At 35.6% G+C, this 21,171-nt stretch overlaps 1 protein-coding gene across 1 annotated transcript in view; it reads left to right on the forward strand.

Moving 5' to 3' along the window:
* Nucleotides 1-5,457, forward strand: part of LOC115961155 (structural maintenance of chromosomes flexible hinge domain-containing protein GMI1) — a 32,586-nt gene extending 27,129 nt beyond the window's left edge. The window contains exons 39-46 of the mRNA XM_031080186.1: nucleotides 3-50; nucleotides 733-864; nucleotides 1,311-1,425; nucleotides 1,907-2,144; nucleotides 2,520-2,711; nucleotides 2,799-3,119; nucleotides 4,234-4,459; nucleotides 5,048-5,457. Coding sequence (XP_030936046.1) covers nucleotides 3-50; nucleotides 733-864; nucleotides 1,311-1,425; nucleotides 1,907-2,144; nucleotides 2,520-2,711; nucleotides 2,799-3,119; nucleotides 4,234-4,459; nucleotides 5,048-5,071 — 1,296 coding nt within the window. The 3' untranslated portion in view covers nucleotides 5,072-5,457. The remainder of the gene's footprint in view (nucleotides 1-2; nucleotides 51-732; nucleotides 865-1,310; nucleotides 1,426-1,906; nucleotides 2,145-2,519; nucleotides 2,712-2,798; nucleotides 3,120-4,233; nucleotides 4,460-5,047) is intronic.
* The last annotated feature ends 15,714 nt before the right edge of the window (nucleotides 5,458-21,171 follow it).

Raw genomic sequence — 21,171 nt, forward strand, 5'->3', positions numbered from 1 at the left:
AGAGAGAACGAGCCAACCTCGGCTACAAAATGTTTCAACCCAATAACCAGGTTAGTCCCTTTTCTAAGTTTTTAAGTTTTCTCACTCTTTTTCTTTGCTAAGAAAATATGAGAAAAATTAATAAAAATAATTGAAAGGAAAATTTGGAATCTTTGTAACTGTGAACACCAGGGTTTGAATTTGGAATTTGCTTTATTTTCTTTTATCTACTTGTTTCTGTGCCCACATTTTTTTTCCCACCAACCAAACAGAGCATTAGGGTTTCTCATGCATGCCCTTGTTTTCTTCTTTACAGTTGTTTAAAGCTTTAATTTTTCCCAAGACAAAAGCAAAAGGGACTTCAATTATAGTTTTTGTTTAGTGTTTTAAACTGTTAGATTGAAAAATTTTGTTCTGGGTATTTGTGAAATGCTCATAAAGTAAGCTCTGTCGAAATGTTAAGTGAAAATTGAAGGTTTGGTTTGTAATGGTACTGACATAAGCATTGACTTCAATTATAGTTTGTGTTTTAGTGTTTTAAACTGTTAGATTGAAAATTTTGTTCTGGGTATTTGTGAAATGCTTATAAAGTAAGCTCTGTTGAAATATTAAGTGAAAATTGAAGGTTTGGTTTGTAATGTTACTGACATAAGCATTTTGACCTTGAAGGAAAATTTGGGTAGTTTTTGTCTTTAGTGTTTATGCTTTAAAATACTAAATTTTAACTACTTGATTATCTTTCTCTCCTTGCAGCTTCCAGTTCAAACTATCAAAGATTCATCAGCATTGATGCAAGTTGATCAGACTGAGAAAAGTATAGTTGTAAGGGATGAAAAGCAAAATGGAGGATTTGCACATGCTGAGACTATCATATACTATTCTAAGGTTGTGAAGATTATTAAATTTCAGAGCTGCTTTGACATATTGGTTGATTGCATCTGCTAATGGAAATAATAAATCTTTTGTTCTATGGTTCTTGTTGAGGTGTTGTATAACAAATATGCAAAATTTTATATTTGTTTCTTATTTCATGGTCTATATCTTGCCAGTGACAACTGGACCAAATGGCATCACCTTCCCCTATAAGTAAGGGGGGTGAGGTCATGGGTACAATTTATGCAGGTGTGCGACTTGTGTATTTACCCATTTAAAATGTTCACGGATATGTCATTTCTTAATAGGGTTTACTGTATATTGAGTAGCAATGTGTCAAACTAATTTACCTATTTAAAATGTTCGTGGATATGTCATTTCTTAATACATTTACTGTATATTGAGTGGCAATGTGTATAACTAACTAAACTAACTTCGCAATAACTTCATCTGTGCAGAGACTTCAAGATGATCTGCAAATGTTAGGGATGAAAATCAAAGGGCATGAGGACAATATAAAATTTCTGAATGCTCAAAATAACAAATTAGATGACCTCATTCTTGATTTGCAAGGTATAATCTTTTTCTTTATTTTTTATTTTTATTTATTTTTAATTAGTCACTAATGTTAAGCAAGCCCATCTTAGCAAGTGAATGAAATGCAGATAAATTGAGTACATGACTAATTTCTAAAGCCATATACAACATCCAGCTTCTTAAGGATACAGTTATAACTATCATGTTATAAGATATCTTGCTCTTGGTTAAAACTTGTGCCCTATATCATTAGATAAAGAAGATCTCAATTGTGTAAGTTTTTGTTATCAAAGAAGATACTCAAGCAACCATCTCTCCTCATTCTTAACATCATCAGTTATAGTTACCTGAGAATTTTATGGAAATTATAAACTAAAAGATGAAGTGTATAAAAGTGTTTGACATCAGGTCCATGTTGTTTGGGTAGGAAAGGACTTAAGTTAAGTTCAAATTTTCAAATGTCTAAGACTTTGACTCTTTGATTCCATATTTGTATTAACTACAAGTTTCATCTCAGTTACCTTGGGCAAGCATCATGGTTCGAGCACTCCAAAGATTGAAATTGAGAACCATTCCCAACTTCAGAGTGAGGACCAAACAACTGAACTGATTCTACAGCATGAAAAATCTGCTGCTGGTATTTTGTGTCAATTGAAAGCTCGACATGGTCCTCAGGCTTCCCATCTTCAATTGACCAAGGATGTGCTGGGTATTGTTGCTACACTTGGTAAAGTGGACGATGATAATCTTAGCAGGTTTGATTGACTTTGCACTTCATTTGCTCTCAATTTTTGGTATTCTGCATAAGTTATGGTCTTGTCATCAACTGCATTTGATCATTTATGGTTCTCTTTTGGATAAAAATAGACTATGACATTTTAGTAGCTTCGTCATCAAAGCTTCTTTGTTGGGGCTTAGTGTGCCTACTTTAGAATGGGTTAGAATGAATTTAGTTGCTATAAAATATTGCCAAAATGGCTCATTGATTAGGAGGTCCAAATGAATGAGTGGGCCTGTTTACTTACTAGGCTGGGGATGGGATATTTTGGCAAGGGACATTGTGACTGATGACTATTAACAATTCTATATTATGCTTAATATAATTGTCCTTTTATTTATTTGGAATGCAGGCTTTTTTCAGAGTACTTAGGGTTGGAGACTATGCTGGCCATTGTCTCTAAGACTTATGAAGGTGTTAAAGCCCTAGAAACATATGACAAGCAAGGCTGCATAAATAAAAGTTCTGGTCTTCATGCACTTGGTGCTACTATTGGAAGGAATATGGATGGCAGATTTCTCGTCATTTGTCTTGAAAATATAATGCATGAGTCTCATATTTTGTCTTTGTTTGACAATTTGGACTTGTAGTTTGTAAACCTTCTAAAAGAATTCTTTTCCCCCTTTCACAGACCATATGCAGGTGAGTTTGTAGCAGATGACCCTCAAAGGAGGCTTGATCTTGTAAAGCCAAAATTACCTAATGGGGAGTGTCCTCCTGGCTTTCTTGGGTTTGCTGTGAATATGATCAATGTGGACAACGCAAACTTATTTTGTGTCACAGCTAGTGGACATGGCCTCAGGGAGACTCTATTTTACAATCTCTTCTCTCGTCTTCAAGTATATAGAACAAGGCAAGACATGGTAAGTGCTCTTCCTTGTATAAGTGATGGAGCTGTTTCTTTGGATGGAGGGATGATTAGGAGTACCAGTGTGTTTTCCCTAGGGGATCGGTAAGAAGCTCTGCTATCACAAATGAATTTCACATTATTTCCATATACATATTTTTAACTTCTTTTCTCTTCTTCAAAACTTAATCTTGTGTTTGCAATTAGTAAGATGCCTGCAGTATTTTTACTTATTTTAAAAAAAAACTGATGCCTACAATATTTTTGTAACACAAATGCCTAAATAATGTTCTTCTCCTAATTGTGGTTGAATTTCTGTTAATAAAATTGCTATATGAGATGCTTGACCCATGGACTTTCTGCCACTCCTCTGCCCTTTCAAAGGTAAAATCATGATTGTTAAAAGCACTGTAGTGTTCCTGCTTCTTGTTCAGCCACCAGTCTACAAATTGTAAAATCCTGGAGTACAGTGGCTTTTTAGGTTGGAAAGCATTAATCCCCTCTTTCTGAAAACTCTTCTCCAACTATGTAGGGTACTTTGTCAAAATTAGAATTGTTCTCATTATACTTTATGATTCCTAGGCATTAGTTATATTTGATATGTCTAAACTTATTAGCTTATTAGGGTTTTAAATCATCATAAATTATGGATCCTGAATTTCTACTCTAATTCGTTTTATTGTCATGCTGTTGCTCAAAGTCAAACATTAGAAGATAAAAATTTGAACCCTGAACCTATCCAAAAAAAAAATTGAACCTTGTGGATTTTTGATGCAGCGTGAGCATGTAAAAGCAAAATCTATAACACACAATTACTACAACTCTTCCATGAAACCTAAGTTCTACAAGAACACTAGGCTAGCAAAATAATAGAGAAAACCTCTCTAGCAAACTTTTATTAAAAAACACATAATATTAATCAACCTCTCTATAAAGAGTATCTATAGGAATAAAATTTCTCCTACTCCTACTTGAGAAAGGAAAAACAACTATGAAAAGAAAAACAATTAAAATCCTAATTCATCTAGGAAAAGGATTTTAATTGAACTTGTAAAAGCAAATAAATCCTAATTCCTCTAGGAAAGAGAAAACAACATAAAATATTAAAATATTTTATTCTCCATTAACCAATCTGCATCAATTTCAATTTCATTGTTTAATAGAATTGGAATTTTAATTGTTGCTTCATCTTAGTTTTGGAACCTCTTGATGATGTTAGGGAAGATGTAGATGTGAAATTCCCAAAACCCTTGGTGACTTCAACCGTACCTGAAAAACACATTGAGGCTGAGAGGCAGGTCAAGGAGGTGAGATGGAAAAAAGAAAAAATGCAGGATGATATTCAAAGAGAACAAGCATTATTGAATCATGCAAAGTTCAATTTTGATAGAAAGAAGCAAGAGTTTCTGAAGTTCCTTGCTGAAAGCTCATCATACGTAACTCAGGTAATGCCTTCAACTGATCCCTAACTAACAGCAATTTGTGGTTTGCTTATGGAAGCGACTTTTTTAAGTTTAATTAGTAGACATGAAGTAGAAATTAAACTTTTAAATTGACAGATGCTGTATGCTATTTACTAGTTTTTTGGGTGAGGGGGTTGGCAATTAACTCGATCTTTGTGAACAATGCATTGAAATTCCCTCTGTTTTGAGCATGACCAGAAAATATTTTATTGAAAAAGATAAATCCTTAAGTCCTCTTTTAAATTATGATGTCAATTAAGTGCTGTGTTGGAGACTTACTGATCAGCAATAGTTTTGATCAATGATAATGATGCTGTTATGAATGCCAAAGTATGTGAACCCATCTATGAAAACAGCAATATTTCAACAATGTTGATATTGTATATGATGGATTTACTCTCTAGGATCAAATCTTATTTGTTTTCCAAGCCTTGTGATGACCACACGTTTGGAAAAGCCAGAAATGCAAAGCATTTTGGTGTTATCCCTTTCTTTCAATCCTCTCTCTAGTTTTCTCATATATTCTACGTTTGTGGATGACTTATAAATTTTATAAATGCAACTTTACAGGCAGCACCAGTGACCCCAAGATGATGTTTATGTTAAACAAACCAAGCCTAAAATTAGTACAGTTGGAGGGAATGGAGGAGCCATTACAGTCGGTGTTTGTCAGCATGAGCTATGGCTGAGATCCATGCTTCGTTTCCAGTTGTGGATGCAAGAAAAAGGTGGTGTTGAGGGAAAGGCATAGGTTTTGGGTCCAGTGACACGATTTTTTCCCTTCAAATACTGAAGCCGCAGAAGCGGCATTAAATTAGGAATCCCTTGGTACTCAGTATGCTCATGATTACACTGTAATGCAAGATTAGATTATTGAAGATGCAACTTCATTTCCTTCTCATCTGTCTCTGGATTATTCATGCATTATGTGTATTGTGCATAATCTGGTTAATTTGCATAATTAGAGGCTGTTAATATTGCATAGCGTCTTCATGCATAATTAGAGGCTGTTAAGATTGTTTACATAATGATCCAAGGTTTTTTTAATATTGCTGGCTCTCTAATAATTTATTTTTAATAATATTTAGTAATTTTTTAAACTGCCCATTAAGTATTATGTTGGATGCTTAAAATTTTGTTATCTCTAAAATTGATTTTTTATGAACTACTCCTTGCGATGCCAATGGGGATCGAGTCCAGTCAGCTTACGCGAGTAGACAAGGAGTGATGTTGGTTCTATATAGGCATCAAAAGCAAAAAGCTACCATCTTGGATGGGTTCAAGAAATGACTCGGGTTTTATGACTGATGTAACATGAATAATTTTGTTAATTCGTAAATTTTGCTTTATATTTTCTAGGATGAATGTTGTTTCTATATAGAATGCATGTCCCTATTAAGAATTAAACATAAGTATAATTTGATATCTGAAGAACCACAAAAGCTGAGTCAATTGTGAATCAGTTGCTAATTTGATATCCAATTTTTTTGTTTGTCAACCACCTAAACAAGATTATTGTTTAGCCTGATTGCATATAAATCTAACAGTTCAAAGTTGAATTGATCAGTTTCAAACTGAACCAAATTCCTTATTTTCCAAACGTTAAACATCTAAATAGGTTTAAAGCTGGTGAGATCTCATTCTTCATTGGTGTGGGGGGTTGAGGTGTTTGATAATTGAGTTTTAATTGGAGTAGTGAAATTATGTGGTACAATTTGTAATAGTTATACTAAGTCACACGGTGCACTACGATTTACAATCAAACTTCTATTATTAAGAAAAAAGAATTATAGATTATTAAAACAACTTAAAAAGAATTTTAATAGTAAAATTATAATTGGATTTGTTAGTTTTTTTTTTTTTTTTTTTTTTTTTGAAACCTTGGCAATAGTCAATTGTGTTACTTATTTTAATGTAGTTATAAATTATAATACGTCCATGGAGGGGTCTGAATTTTGATTTTTCTCATAAAGGAAAGCTAGTAATATTACCGGATTATGAGTTTGGATTTTGATTCTTCTCATAAGGGAAAGCTTCTAATATTCTTGGATTATAAGGCTCATGATTGATGACACCCAATTTTTTAATTAAGGGTAACCAATTAAATTAATATGACCCTTAGTTATATTACACTTGTTCTTTATGAGAAGATTTTATTACACAATATTATTTAAGGAAAACATAAAGACTATTAACAATTTTACTTTAAAAAATTAATAAAAAAAACTTACAAAGTTATAATTTTTTTTTTTTTTTTTTTTGAGGGGGACAAAGTTATAATCTAATTCATTAAACTATTTAATTATTTTATTTGTTTCGTGTTTGAAAATTAATAATACTCATGAAGGAACAAATTGATAATTAAGAATTAATAGATTCTCCCTAAAAAATGACAATTAACATAAGGATAAATTATGTATTTAGTCCGTAATCTTGTGTATCAATTTGATCCTTGACATTTTGAATGTGTCAAAATGGCGCTTAAACCATTTAGTATAGTATCAAAAGGGTCCACATCGTTAAGTAATAGATAAAAAAATGTTGATACAACAACTAATCATCTATAATTTATTGTGAAAATGTTGTGGATGTAGCAGCTCTCAAAATGATGAGTTTCATAACTTTTATTATAACTCAACATGTCACGAGTTGTGAGTGATAAAGATATGGGCATAAATGGACCCACCACCGCATGTTGTGGTAAAAATTGAACATTTTTCAAAAAAATACCTATTGAGTTGACTTAGGATCATAAGAGCACATTAGCATTAGGGGTGTAAAACCCCCCAAGTGACTATTTTACATCCTTTTTGCCTCAAAACATGCCAAATCTGGGCTTGTATATCTAAAAAATATACAATCTAGCTACAGGTAGTTGCTTAATTTACAACCTACTATTCACTTGAATGTAAACTTAAAAGACATTATTTAATTCACTCAGCTCTCTGTCTTCTGGTTGCTAATAAAGCATTATTTTATAATATTTGATGGTGTAGTTATATTATTTCATTGTGTTGACTTATATTAATTTATTGTGCTATATGGAAAAAAAAAAAAAAAAAAAAAAACTGGGATGTTGGGTGTATTGTAAAGTGGGATGGTATAATAAGATAAAGTAACTTTTTAGGTTATAAAATATCAACTTTTATACAACCCCGGATGCTAGTGCAGATTTTTTTTCAAGATAACACTGACTTTCAAACAATTTTGTTAGTTAGCACGTTTTCAAAACTATTTAGGAAACTAATATCTCAAGTGCAATAAACTCGCTTGGACTGTCACGGAACTCGAGCCTCTTGGACTTGAGTTCTGTCATATAAAAATTAGGACTCAATTTTGTTTAAATTTCATAATTCAATTTCAGTTCTTACCTTTAACAAACTCCAGCAAAACTCAACTCCAACAAAATCGGAAATGGTTCAATCCAATTTGAGCAACTCCAGCACCCAGGTCCGAACCGAGCAACTTCAGCAAAACCTAGGTACGATATGATCTGAGCATAACCCCAGGTGGGTCTCTGGGTTTGCTTGGGTTTGTTGATTTCATTATTTCTCTCTGGATGTTGTGTTTGATTATTGGAGAAGAAGAGTTTTTGGAAATGGGTTGTTGTGTTTGATTGTCGGAGAAGAAGAGTTTTTGGAAATGGGTTTGTTATAGCAACTCATTTGTCGTTATTTTTGGGTTCTTCGGGTTCGATGTTATTTTTGAGGATTTTTTTTTTTCAAAATAACACTAAAACTCAAACAATTTCGTTAGTTAGCACGTTTTCAAAACTATTTAGCAATCTAACAACTTGAGAGTAAGAGACTCGATTTTGGAGTCATAAATCGAGTATAATTAACTTGATTTTCCCATCGTGGTAGTAGCTGAGGTGGACATTTCGTCCACGTAGGCATAGAACTCAAGTTCTTTGGACTCGATTTTTTTGAGATGAACTCGAATCCTCTGGATTCTATTTAACAGTCTGTGTTGGATAAACTGCTTTAAAAAGTGCATTTTCTAAAAATAGTGTTTTTAAAACGCGCTTCTTGAAAACACTATTTATCAAATCACACTTAACTGTTTGGTAAAACCACGAAAAAGTGTGGTTTCTATAAACTGAACATTTGGATAAAATTGGTGCAAAATGTATGTGGTAGGTGTAATTCACCAAAATGGACATAACTATGTTGTTAAGGCTCCTTTCTCATCTTGTAACTTGTAAGACATATAATAACAGAATAAATTTTTTATAGGTTAGTGACTTGTTATAAAATAAGAAAAAGTTTTCTTAAAAATTAAAAAATTTATAAAAAAAAGAAAAGAAAATGACACCCACTTTAATGTTTTATATTTAATTGTAATTTTTTTTGGGGCAAAAGAATCAATCCCTTAGACTCCCACCACATTTTTTGCCTACTTGCTTGTCTTCCTTTTCTCATCCCTACAGCGCCGCCACCCATTAATCTTCTTTAGTTCCAATTTTCACCCTTGCCCATAAGATTCTAGTCAAGTAAAACAGTGAGGACAACTAATCCTTACAATGAAAACGAAGCAACAAGCTAAGAGAGACAAGGGATCAAAAAGTGAACAACTGGAGGCAGACAGGAGATCTATGAAGCACGGTGCGTTTCGGTACTCGGGTGCGGGTGCGGGTGCGGCGGGACTCGGCGAATAAAAAATTATTAAAAATATTTTTATTTATATTTTCTATATATTTTTACTATTAAAATATTCTTAAAAAACACATTAATATACTTGATTCACAAAACAAAGAAAGAAGAAGGCAAGAAACACATCTGAGGTCAAAATTTCGGCTGCTCTGACGAGTTTCAAGGCCGATTTCGGCCTGTTTCGGCCGTATCGGACGCCGGCCGATACGACCCGATACGGCCCGATTCTGGCCGAATTAGCCCGGTTCGTAGCGAATTGAAGCCGATTCGACACGAATCGAGCCGAGTCGACGAGAATCCGAGGAAAAAAAAAAAAAAAAAAAAAACTCAGACGCGACACCAACGAGCGGTAAACCGCGTCGGACGTTGCGTCCCGCGTCGCGCCACGTCAGACTCGAGTGCGCCACCCTCCCAGCCGCATCCATGCATTCTAGCAGGAGATAGACATAGGCAACTAGGCAAAAGCACTGAGGAGATTGATAGTGTGAAGGCAATAAATTTTTCTTAAGTATTTTGGTCATTATGCAATGTTGTGAGGATATTTTAAGAATTTCACACTTAAAAAGAACATTGATGGTAAACCCATAATCGCGCTCATTGTGTTTTGAAAACTCTGGTTTTTGGCAATTCTGAAAACATTGATTTCTTTATAAACGCAATGCCAACTTCTAGCAATTTCATACATAAACGCGCATTTTGATTATGATTATCAACAAAACGCTTATCCAAACGGCTCTAAAAGAGAATAGTAAATAACAAACTCATTGAGGGACATTTTCGTAAACTACTAAAGAACTCCACGCTGATCGTAGCCGTCCATCTCTAATTGGTTTAAGGGAAATGCTAACGAGTGCCTTAAGAGCAATGTTAAGAATCCAGTTAAAGAAAGTTTTATGGAAAAAGGAAAAAAAAACAATTAATGTTTTGACAGCTTTTTTCATTTCTCATAAAAGTGATGTCAAAACTTTCCTAAAATAGATTCTTAACTAGTGCCCTTAGGGCACTCGTTAGCATGACCCTTAGTTTAAATGGAAAAGTTCCCAGTGGACAGCCCCTCCACGTGTAATGTGGGTCCCAATTCCCCTAGTTCTCCGTCTCTCTCACTCAGTCTCACTCACTCTCTCCGTCGCTTTCTCCCTCTTCAAACGCAGTTTTGAATGGCTCCACGTCTATCACAAGTATGGCTCTCTCTCCCTCTCTCCATAGTATTTGACTGATTTAGGGTTTTGATTGTGATTTGGTTTGTATCTGTGAGATAGGGTTTCATGTTGGATTTGATTTGTATCTGTCTTTTTTATTTATTTATTTATTTTTTTATGTCTGTGGAATAGGGTTTCATTTGTGATTTGATTTAGGGTGTCAAAATTTCTTAGTGTAGTTGTATTTCAGACAGTTGTCCTTGACTACATAAAATTATGATTAATCAAGCATATATATGTTCTACATACACTTTCAGGTCATGTTTGTTTTTTCTGGTATATGAAAAAAGTAATTTTATTATCATCAATGAAGATACATCTATAAGCACTGTTACATTTGATTTTGAGAAGTCTTGAGAATTATCACAAAGAAACTTAGGCTGGGTTTGGGAAGTGCGTTTTGCGTTTCCCAGACTTAGCGTTTTTGTTTTTAATGGATCCCATGTACTGTTCACGAACCCACAAAGTACTTTTTAAAAAAAAAAATTTAAAACTGGATCCTAGGGATAGGGGTGAGCAAAACGTTATCGTAGCCGACCCAATCGACCGGCACCGACGACACCATCCCGACACTAGCACCGATCGACTGAGCTAAGACCGGTGTTCGGAGGACGAAGCCCATTTCGTTGCCGGTGCGGTGTAATCACCAGATTGAGAAATCTGAAACCACTAAGCCGAACCGAACCGAATCGATACCAAGTTCTGATTTTAAAATTTTTTTTTAGTAAAACTACGTCGTATGGTATGGGTGTTATTAAAAAAAAGAAGAAACCAAAACGGTGCGTTTTAGGCTAGATTTTCAGATTCTCAGGGTATAAATTCAATATTTTCCCTCAGAAATCAAAATCGTTTAACTCATTCTCTCTCTTGCTCTCGCCCCTCGCCTAATGCAGCGGTGCCTCGCCTGAGCTCTCACCGTCGCTCACCAGTCACGGCAAAACAACAGTAAGCCTCTCAGGTTGGATAGGTATTTCATATTTGTCTTTGTGTTGGATTGGTGTTTGTCTTCATGTTGGTCCTGTTGGATATGGGATAGGTGTTTGTCTTCGTGTTGGATACTGGATAGGTGTTTGTAGTCGTGTTTTCACTTTTCAGCTTTGTTTTCCTTTTCATTTGTTTTTTGTTTGGGAAAGCATGAATGATTAAGTTTGGCTATTTGGGAAAGCATGAATGTCTTCGTGTTTGATTAAGGTTGATTAAGGTTGGCTGTTTGATTAAGATTGTGATTTTTATATAAAACTTTAAATTGAATACTCCAAAATTGTGTACGGTCATAATGAATGGGCCTTGTTATTATGCTGTTGTGAGCCCTTTGCCAAATGGGTGGGCTTTTCATCCATAAACTTCTTGAATCCATTAGAAGTTTATGGATGAAAAGCTCTGTCCCAACGATAAATTTCTAAAACTTTTTTTTGTATTTATTTGTGATAAATCATAGAAACACATACATGATTGAATTACTTTGAAACTTCCTTTCAACTTCCACTATATAATACACACATGCCCACTCATACCCACACCAGAAACTGTAAAACTTCAGCTTGCCCCCTTGAAACTTAAACTAAAGATTGTTGCCACCTAAAATAAATTCAGAGTTATCTTTTCTTTTGGTGGGCAAGGGATGAAGGGGCATACATTGAGTTTAAAAATAAGTACTCACTCTGTCAAAGAGAATTGTAGAAATGACCTGCAGCAACTTCTATTCATAAAAAGTGCTCATTATATTCAGATGTAAATATCTTAACATGACCCTTGACGCGGAATTTTGTTGACTGTTCTCTGTTAGAAATTTTAGGCCTCATTTGGGAGGAGGGAATGGAATGGAATGGAAAGGAATAAAAAGAATAATTTTAGAATATTTTTCCCTTCCTTTGTTTGGGAGTTTTAATGGAGGGAATGAAAAGTCCATTCCCTTGTTTGGGAGTTTAAGTGAGAGAGAATGGAACGGGTAAGAGAGAACACTCATTCCTCTCTATTCCCTTAAAACCTCAAATTTTCATTCTCCTTGAAATTGGGAGAAATAGAAGGGAATGAAATTAGATTTAATGAATTTTTTACTAAAATTCCCAAAATACCCCTATATATTCAACCCTTTATTTTAAAATGGGGGTCTAATAGTAATATTGTCATAAAATGATTCCATTCCATTCCATCCATGTTGCTCCCAAACAAGATTACTTATATTCCATTCATTTCCATTCCTTTATTTTAAAACATCCAATTAAGGTTACTTAATTCCATTCCATTTTTTTCCATTCTTTTCCCTTACTTAAATAGATTCCATTCCCTTATGATCATTCCATTCATTTATGAACTCCCAAACGGAGCCTTAAGGTCCATTAGGGTTCATATCATACATATAAAATGATTTTCCTAAGTAATTCTTCTCATTTCCAAAATCTACCCTTTTACTTCCTTGGTGATAAATCCACATTTTTCATTCCAAGTTCCTGGTTCTGTTGGGAATAGAAATATTTTTAACTAAACAAGTTCTGTCTCTTTTTATAATTGTTAACATTCAATTTCTTAAACAACTGTGAGATGAAGGGACATCAACCACTCTATTCAAGAAGATCCATTTCCCTAATAAACAAGCATAGGGGTGTGCAAAAAACTGATGAACCAAAAAAACCGCTTCAAACCGACCGAACCGTTGCAAAAATTTCTTTTCGGTTTCGGTTTTATTATATAAAAAACCAAAAATTTCGATTCGGTTTTCGATGGCAGATTTGAATGCACCAAACCGAAATATATTATTATATTATATTATATTTTATATTAAATATATAATATAAAGTTTGTAAACGTGGGCTTAGCCTTGCCAAAATTACTCAAGCCCACTGCCCATTAGATAAGTTAGATTAACTAACTAAAATTAAACTAATTAAGTTAAACAGAAACTAATTGAAAATAAAGAAAATAAAATCCCCACTAGGGGTGTAATCGGTTTGGTTCGGTCGGTTTTTTTAGTTTTTGCCAACCGAAACCGACCAAAATAATTGGAAATCAATCGGTTTCGGTGGTATTTCGGTTTCTGTTGGTTTTCGATTAAGCACATGGGGCTATTGATTTTTCCAAAACTCTAAGTCAACATCACAGTCACAAAAAGAAAATAACAACTCAACATCACAGTCACAGATTCACAAAAAATAGCATTGATTCAGTATTAAACAAAACCCAAAATACATTGATTTAGTATTAAACAAAACCCAAAATACAGAAAAGAGAGAGGGTTATCAAGAAATTAAAAAGAGAGGTGGTCACCATGAGAATGAAAAGATCAAGCCGCGTGGGGAGGCCGGTGTGTGAAGGTCGGCATGTGGAGGCGGCAGTAGAGGCAGAATCATGTGGAGTGGAGGCTGTGAGGCGTGACAGTGAATACATGTGGGCTGTGGGGTATGTGGAGTAGCTGTGGATGCCGGTGTGTGGAGGCCGGAGTGTGGAGGCCAGTGGCAGATGTCGACTGATGGAGGCTTTGTGTGAGTCTGTGAGAGAGAGTGATGGAGGCATGAGGCATGAAGGAGATGAGGCCGTGTAAATGAAAGTGGGGTAGGTAGGGTAAGGGTAAGGTTTTTATTTTCTTTATTTTCAATTAGTTTATGTTTAACTTAATTAGTTTAATTTTAGTTAGTTAATCTAACTTATCTAATGGGCAGTGGGCTTGAGTAATTTTGGCAAGGCCAAGCCCACGTTTACAAACTTTATATTATATATTTAATATAAAATATAATATAATAATATATTTCGGTTCGGTTTGGTGCATTCAAATCTGCCACCGAAAACCAAACAGAAATTTTTGGTTTTTTATATAATAAAACCGAAACTGAAAAGAAATTTTTGCAACGGTTCGGTCGGTTTGAAGTGGTTTTTTCGGTTCTTCGGTTTTTTGCACACCCCTATGCTTGTTTATTAGGGAAATGGATCTTCTTGTACAGAGTGGTTGATGTCCCTGCATCTCACAGTTGTTTAAGAAATTGAATGTTAACAATTATAAAAAGTAGGGGTGTGTCGATTCGGTTTCGGTCGGTTTTCTAAGTGTTAGCCAACCGAAACCGACCGAAGTAATTGGAAATCAATTGGTTTCGGTTGAATTTCGGTTTCAGTGGGTTTTTTCGATTTCCTTATCATTTATTTTCAAAGAAAGAAAACAAAGAAAAAAAAAAAAAAAACCCAGATTATAAAAGAGAGAGAGAGAGGAAATTGAAAAAAATAAACAAACCCAGACCAAGCACATGCGTTTTTTCAAAACCCTAACTTTATTTGCACATAAAATTTGAAAAATAGCTTTGATTCAATATTAAACAAACCTAGAATATAAAAAAGAGAGAGGAAATTATGGAGAAATTAAAGAGAGAGAGGGTCACCGTGACTCTGTGAGAATGAAAAGATCAAGCCAGTGTGGGGGAGGGGAGGGGCGTGTGGAGGTGGCAATAGAGGCTGATTCGGGTGGAGATGGCGGCAGAGGTAGATCAAGGCAGTGGCAAAGGCAGATTCATGTGGAGGCCGGCATGTGAAGGCGGCGACAAAGGTAGATTCATGAGGAGCGACAGAGCTAAGAGGGACTGGAGTGGAGGCTGAGAGCGAGAGTGAGAACTGAGAACGTGTGGGCTGTAGGGTTTTGAACTTTTTATTTTATTATTATAGTTTAATTAGATATATAATTAGTAATTAGTTTAATTATAGTTACTTAATCTAATGATAAAATGAAAATTGAAAAGTAAAGGCCAGATCATTTTTATAAAAGAAAGGCCCAAATATTTATAAAATTTATATTATATATAAAATATATTATAATATGATTCGGTTTGGTTTGGTGCATTCAAACCTGCCACCGAAATCCGAACCGAATATTTTTGGTTTTAAAAATTCAAAACCGAAACCGAACCAAAAATTTGGCAACGATTCGGTCGGTTTCGGCTGATTTGTTCGGTTCGTCGGTTTTTTGCACACCCTAGCATTACAAATTGTACCACAAAATTTCACTACTCCAATTAAAACTCAATTATCAAACACCTCAACCCCCCACACCAATGAAGAATGATATCTCACCAACTTGGTGTAATCGTTGTTCGGGTGACCAAAATGTTTGGGTTCGACTGGATAGAGGTGTGGCCTCCATTGAGTGGATTCTCCGATTTCCAACCACCCGTATTCACCATCTTAATGCTTTCCATTCAGACCATAAGCCGATGTTGCTTACTGCTGACTCTGAGCTAAAACATTTTTATAGAAAGGGTCGGCCATTTCGCTTCGAGTCCATGTGGTTAAAAGAAAGATCCTACGAAGAGGTGGTGCAAAATGTTTGGGGAGTACCTATTGGTACGGATTCAGATTGGAGGATTAATGAAAAAAATACAAAACTACCAAGATAATTTAAAGGAGTGGAATAGGAAGACTTTCGGTCATGTCCAAACTTCTTTAACGAAGAAAATGCAGGATCTTAAGGAGGTAGAGGAGAATGGCAGCTACATAACCAACCCGGAACTGATTTATAAATTGAGAGGGGACATTCAAAGCCTCAAAAACAAAGAGGAGGCTATGTGGAAGCAAAGATCTTGCAATGACTGGCTCAAGGAAGGTGACAGCAACACCAGATTCTTTCACTGTTGAGCTACCCAACGCAATCGCTGCAACTTTATTGAGGGATTGGAAAATGATGCCGGAGTGTGGGTGGATGACGAACAACAGATGGGAAGTGTGCTTGAACAATACTTTAACTCCCTATTTACTTCTTCTGATCCATTGGGCTTTGAAGAGATCTTGGATGGCATCCAACCTGCCATGACCAACGAAGCAGCAAGCTATTTAGTCCGTGACTTCTAGGCAGAAGAGGTGAGGCTTGCACTCAAACAAATGGCTCCACTTATTGCCCCGGACCCCGATGGTATGTCTCCCATTTTTTATAAATCTTTTTGGCATATTGTAGGTAACTACAATTATTCTTAAAGCACTTAACATAGGTGTTGTGCATGAATCCCTTAATACCACCTTTATTACTTTGATCCCAAAAATCAAACATCCAAAAAAGGTGGTTGATTTCCGGCCTATAAGCTTATGCAATGTTATTTATAAACTCATTTCAAAAGTTGTGGTGAATCGGCTGAAGAAATTCCTTGCTCAAGCTATTCCTGAATCTCAAAGTGCCTTTTTGTCGAGGCGTCTAATTACTGATAACATCCTTGTGGCATTTGAAACATTGCATTATCTGAAGAGGAAAACCCAAGGGAAGTTGGGATATATGGCTCTCAAGCTGGATATGAGCAAAGCGTATGACTAGGTGGAGTGGTTTTTTTTGGAAAAAGTAATGAGACATTTGGGACTTGGGGAGAGGATGGTAAGTCTTATCATGTCTTGTTTAAAATATGTTTCCTATTCTGTTTTCCTTAATGGCCAACCTGTAGAAAACATCAAACCAAGTCGGGGTCTAAGACAAGGTGATCCACTGTCTCCTTACCTTTTCCTCATGTGTGCTATGGGACTCCAAAGCTTGATTCACAAAGCTGAAGTGGTGGGGCTTATCCAAGGGGTGTCACTTTGTAGAAATGGCCCAAGGGTATCACATCTATTTTTTGCAGATGATAGTGTGCTATTTTGTCGAGCCAAGGAGGAAGAATGTCAAAAAATCCTTGATATCCTAGCTATTTATGAGAGAGGTTCAGGGCAGAAAATTAACCGGGACAAGACAAACATTTTTTTCAGCTCAAATACCCTCCAAGCTACTCAGGTTCAGATTCAACAATTTCTTGGTTTCCCAACTATTAGACAATATGAAAAATATTTGGGGCTGCCTGCACTTGTTGGCCGTGCTAAAAGGCAAAGCTTTGTATTCTTGAAGGAAAGGGTGTGGAAAAAACTCTAAGGATGGAAGGAAAAGCTTTTATCTCAAGTCGGGAGGGAAGTCCTTATCAAATTAGTTATTCAAGCAATTCCGACATACACAATGAATTGTTTTAAGCTCCCTAGGGGTCTTATAAAAGAATCGGAAGTATTTATCCGGAAGTTTTAATGGAGTTATAGCGGTGGAAGTAGAAAGGTGCATTGGGTGAAGTGGGAGAGATTGTGCGAAGCCAAAGAAGTTGGGGGATTAGGCTTCAAAGAAATTGAGAAGTTCAATGAAGCTCTATTAGCCAAGCAAGTATGGAGGATGATCAATAACCCGGATTCCTTGTGTTATCGAGTTTTCAAAGCTAGATTTTTCCCCGAGTGCTCGATCTTAGAGGCGGAAGACTCAAAGGTTAGGTCCTATGCATGGAAAAGCATCCTTATAGCAAGAGACGTGATTCGAAAAGGGTTGGTATGGCGCATTGGCACTGGTGAATCAATCCACATAAAACAGGACAAATGGCTTCCTTCATAGCTGAGCAGGTCTGTTGTTTCCCTAATCCCTCTGATGCCACCTGATACTAAGGTGAGTGAACTCATAGACCAAGACAATGCAGCATGGAAAACCGATGTTGTGCAACAGCTGTTTCTACCCCAAGAAGCCTTGGAAATTCTTGGCATTCCATTGAGTGAAAGGTTCCCCCCAAATCGAATCATTTGGGCTTGCACTCCTTCGAGTATGTTCACTACTAGTAGTGCCTACAAACTGATTATATCAAGTGATTTAGCTCTTAGTGCAGGTCCATTAAATCCTGAAGCTCAAAGAAAATTCTGGAAGAGAATTTGGCAACTCCGGACCCCAAACAAAATCAAGCATTTCGTTTGGAAGGCGTGTAATAATGCTCTACCCACCTTGGCGAAGCTCCACCATCACCATATTGTCACATCAGAAATCTATGAAGGCTACCAGGATAGAACAGAGGACACATTGCATGCTCTTTGGTTTTGCAAAGAAATTGCTTGTGTGTGGCATTCAATGGAGTGGTTCCACCAAGATGTAGCTAGGCAGCCCGTGTCATTTAGCGACCCCTTTTCCAGGTTCTTGCATTCTCAGGACGACTTCAGGCTGGAACTTTTCTCAATCACGGCATGGTTACTGTGGAATAGGCGTAACGCTAAACACTTTGGTTGACTTATTCATCCACTCACCAAGATTTGTAGTATGGTTGGCAACCTCCTCCAAGATTTCCTTGCAACTTAGTCTAAGCCACCAGCTCTCCCTAATCCAATTGTTTTGCAGCAATGGAGACCCCCTGAAAATAATTTCTATAAGGTGAACTTTGATGCAGCCACATTCAAGTCCACCAACTCAGCTAGCATTGGAGTTATCGTTCGTGATTGTGCTGGAGAGGTTATCGGTGCTCTCTCGTTGCCAATTCCGATGCCTCAATCTGTTGCAGCAACGAAAGCTCTAGCGTGTCGCCAAGCAGTGAAGTTTGCTGTAGAAATTGGCTTGACTCGAGTGGTGATTGAAGGAGACTTAGCTGTGATCATCAATGTGCTTACCACGACCAATGGCGATCAGATCAACTATGGAAATATTTTGGAGGACATTCATGATCTAGCTTCGGGTTTTCAACCGGTAGATTTTCATCATGTTCCTTGAGCTTGTAATTTGGTTGCTGATGCACTTGCCAAAAAAGCAAGCATGGTGACAAGTCTTCAGGTCTGGTTGGAGGATTCTCCACCTGATATTAGCCCTCTTGTTTTATGGGATGCTTTTGTTGTAAGGGATGTTCACACTGAACTTTCAAGTTTTGAATAAATTCCCAAACTTTTTGCTCTGGCTTCTCAAAAAAAAAAAAAAGTGTAGGTTTCAATGGTGAACTATCCAGACATGGATACTTCGATTTATCATCAGACAAGGACAAAATTGAAAATCCAAATCTTTCGAAAAAAAATTGATGTTGTGTTCAAAAGATGCTTCACAACATTTTTGGATGGATATAACAAGAAGTAACTGGGTTCTACAACCAACCAAAAAATGTTGTAAAGCATCTTTTGAACACGAAACATCAATTTTTTTTCCAAAGATTTGGATTTTCAATTTTGTTCTTGTCTGATGATAGATCGAAGTATCCATGTCTGGATAGTTCAACCATTGAAACCTACACATATTTACGATAATTTATTAAATGTTTTACTAGAAAATATAGGTAGATCAAAAACAAAAAATTTAAACAGTTTACCTCCACTTAGTATGTCCAACCACTCTTTTTGTGGTATTGACTGGTGTCAAAAATCTGTTCTAATGAACGTGGTATAAGCCCCCTCTACTCAAAGTCTTCTTGGCTGCCCACCATGGTAACGTTGACTTTCAAGTTTACAGAATGGCTGCAAATCTTCACAAATCACGACTAATTTGTGGATGGCTGCAAATCTGCCCCAATCATGACTAATTCGTGGATTGGAGTGTAGTTCCTCTCATAAGCCTAGAAATTATGTGTTCTAGACATAAACTTGAAGATAGTTAATGTATTCCTTCTGTTTTAGGTTTTGGGAGCGATTGATCATTTTTGTGGCTGCTTGGCAAAAGAAATATTTGACTATTAATTTGCTTTTACTATACACTAGGAATGCACAAATAGGGTTTACCTTAGTTGCTTAATTTGGTGTGTATACTATGAAGTTAGCATGAGACATGGATTTGTGGACAATCATTAGATATAGGTAATTCTACTCCTAAAATGGTTATAAAGTTCACTAATATGTAAAAGTAATGTTAACTTATGTAAAACATCATCTATTCATATACACCTAAAAGAGAATGGTAGTCAAAAGTTTTATTGCTCAATTAGTACATAACTTTTGGTTGTCAAATTTGGGTGTTTGGTATATGTTTTCAAACAACAATTTTCAATTTTTAAATAACATTATATGTATTTTCACACACTTTTTTACCCACATGTATTTCCACACATGTTTTTAAACAACAATTTTCAATTTTTAAGTGTATGTAGTAAAAACCTTATTGCTTAAATTCTCCTCCCTTGTTACCACTATCGAAAAAACTAAAAGATGATTGATAATATAATTATTTATGATAAACAAAAATAACTTTCTAAAAGAAGAAGAGTTAGAAAATTGTGTCCTATTATTGTCAAATTTATAATGGACATTCGTATTTTTTTTTACAAAATTTTTATTGGGGTTGATCAAGTTCTTAAAAGCCCTCTTCTCAAAAAAAGAAAAAAGAAAAAAGTTCTTAAAATTTAAAAGCCCAACCCATATAACCAGTCCAGCCTGACCCAAAGGGTTGTAAACAGTTTTGATTGAGTGGGAGACTGGAAGTTGACAATGAGTTCGACAATATTAGTAAAAATCGGATGGGTTGAGGTTTTGGGTTGATCAAATGGGCTTTGGCAAAAGGGGTGTGCTAGTGTTTGGCTTGTGTGGGTTTTTATAAATTGTGGACATGAGTATGACACGAGACAAGACATGGAAATACAAAAATTAATTAATTAAATAATTTTTATTTTTAAGTATATTTTATTTATTGATCGGAATATTTTATGTTTGTTTATAAGTTTTCAATAAATATATATAATTAAATGAATTATTTTTCAATAATTTTTTTTTCCAACCCCACTTAATGGGGACGCACAAGCAGAAGTGTCCCTGGCCACACCGACTTCAGAATTTGTGGGAGAATTTTAAAGAACAGGCAATATGTGCAAAGGGAGAAAATGCATATAGTTTTTGTAAATTAAGTGATGTTACAAATTCCTAGTTGTACAAAGAGCTGCAAATATGAACTATACAGATAAAAACTACACAAATCTGAAAATATGAATTAAAAAGGATACAGCTAGCAGAACAAGTTATGCATCAAGGCTGAAAGAATTAATGACAAATGTGCATGGCAACTTAAGATTATTTGCAGCTGGCAGTCGTGCGTTCTAAAGCTTTCCATTTGTAGGATCTGTATCGAAAGCAAGCTGCTGCCAGTAATACAAAAAAA

This window comes from Quercus lobata, chromosome 9 (genome assembly GCF_001633185.2).
Source record: "Quercus lobata isolate SW786 chromosome 9, ValleyOak3.0 Primary Assembly, whole genome shotgun sequence".
Taxonomy (NCBI): Eukaryota; Viridiplantae; Streptophyta; class Magnoliopsida; order Fagales; family Fagaceae; genus Quercus; species Quercus lobata.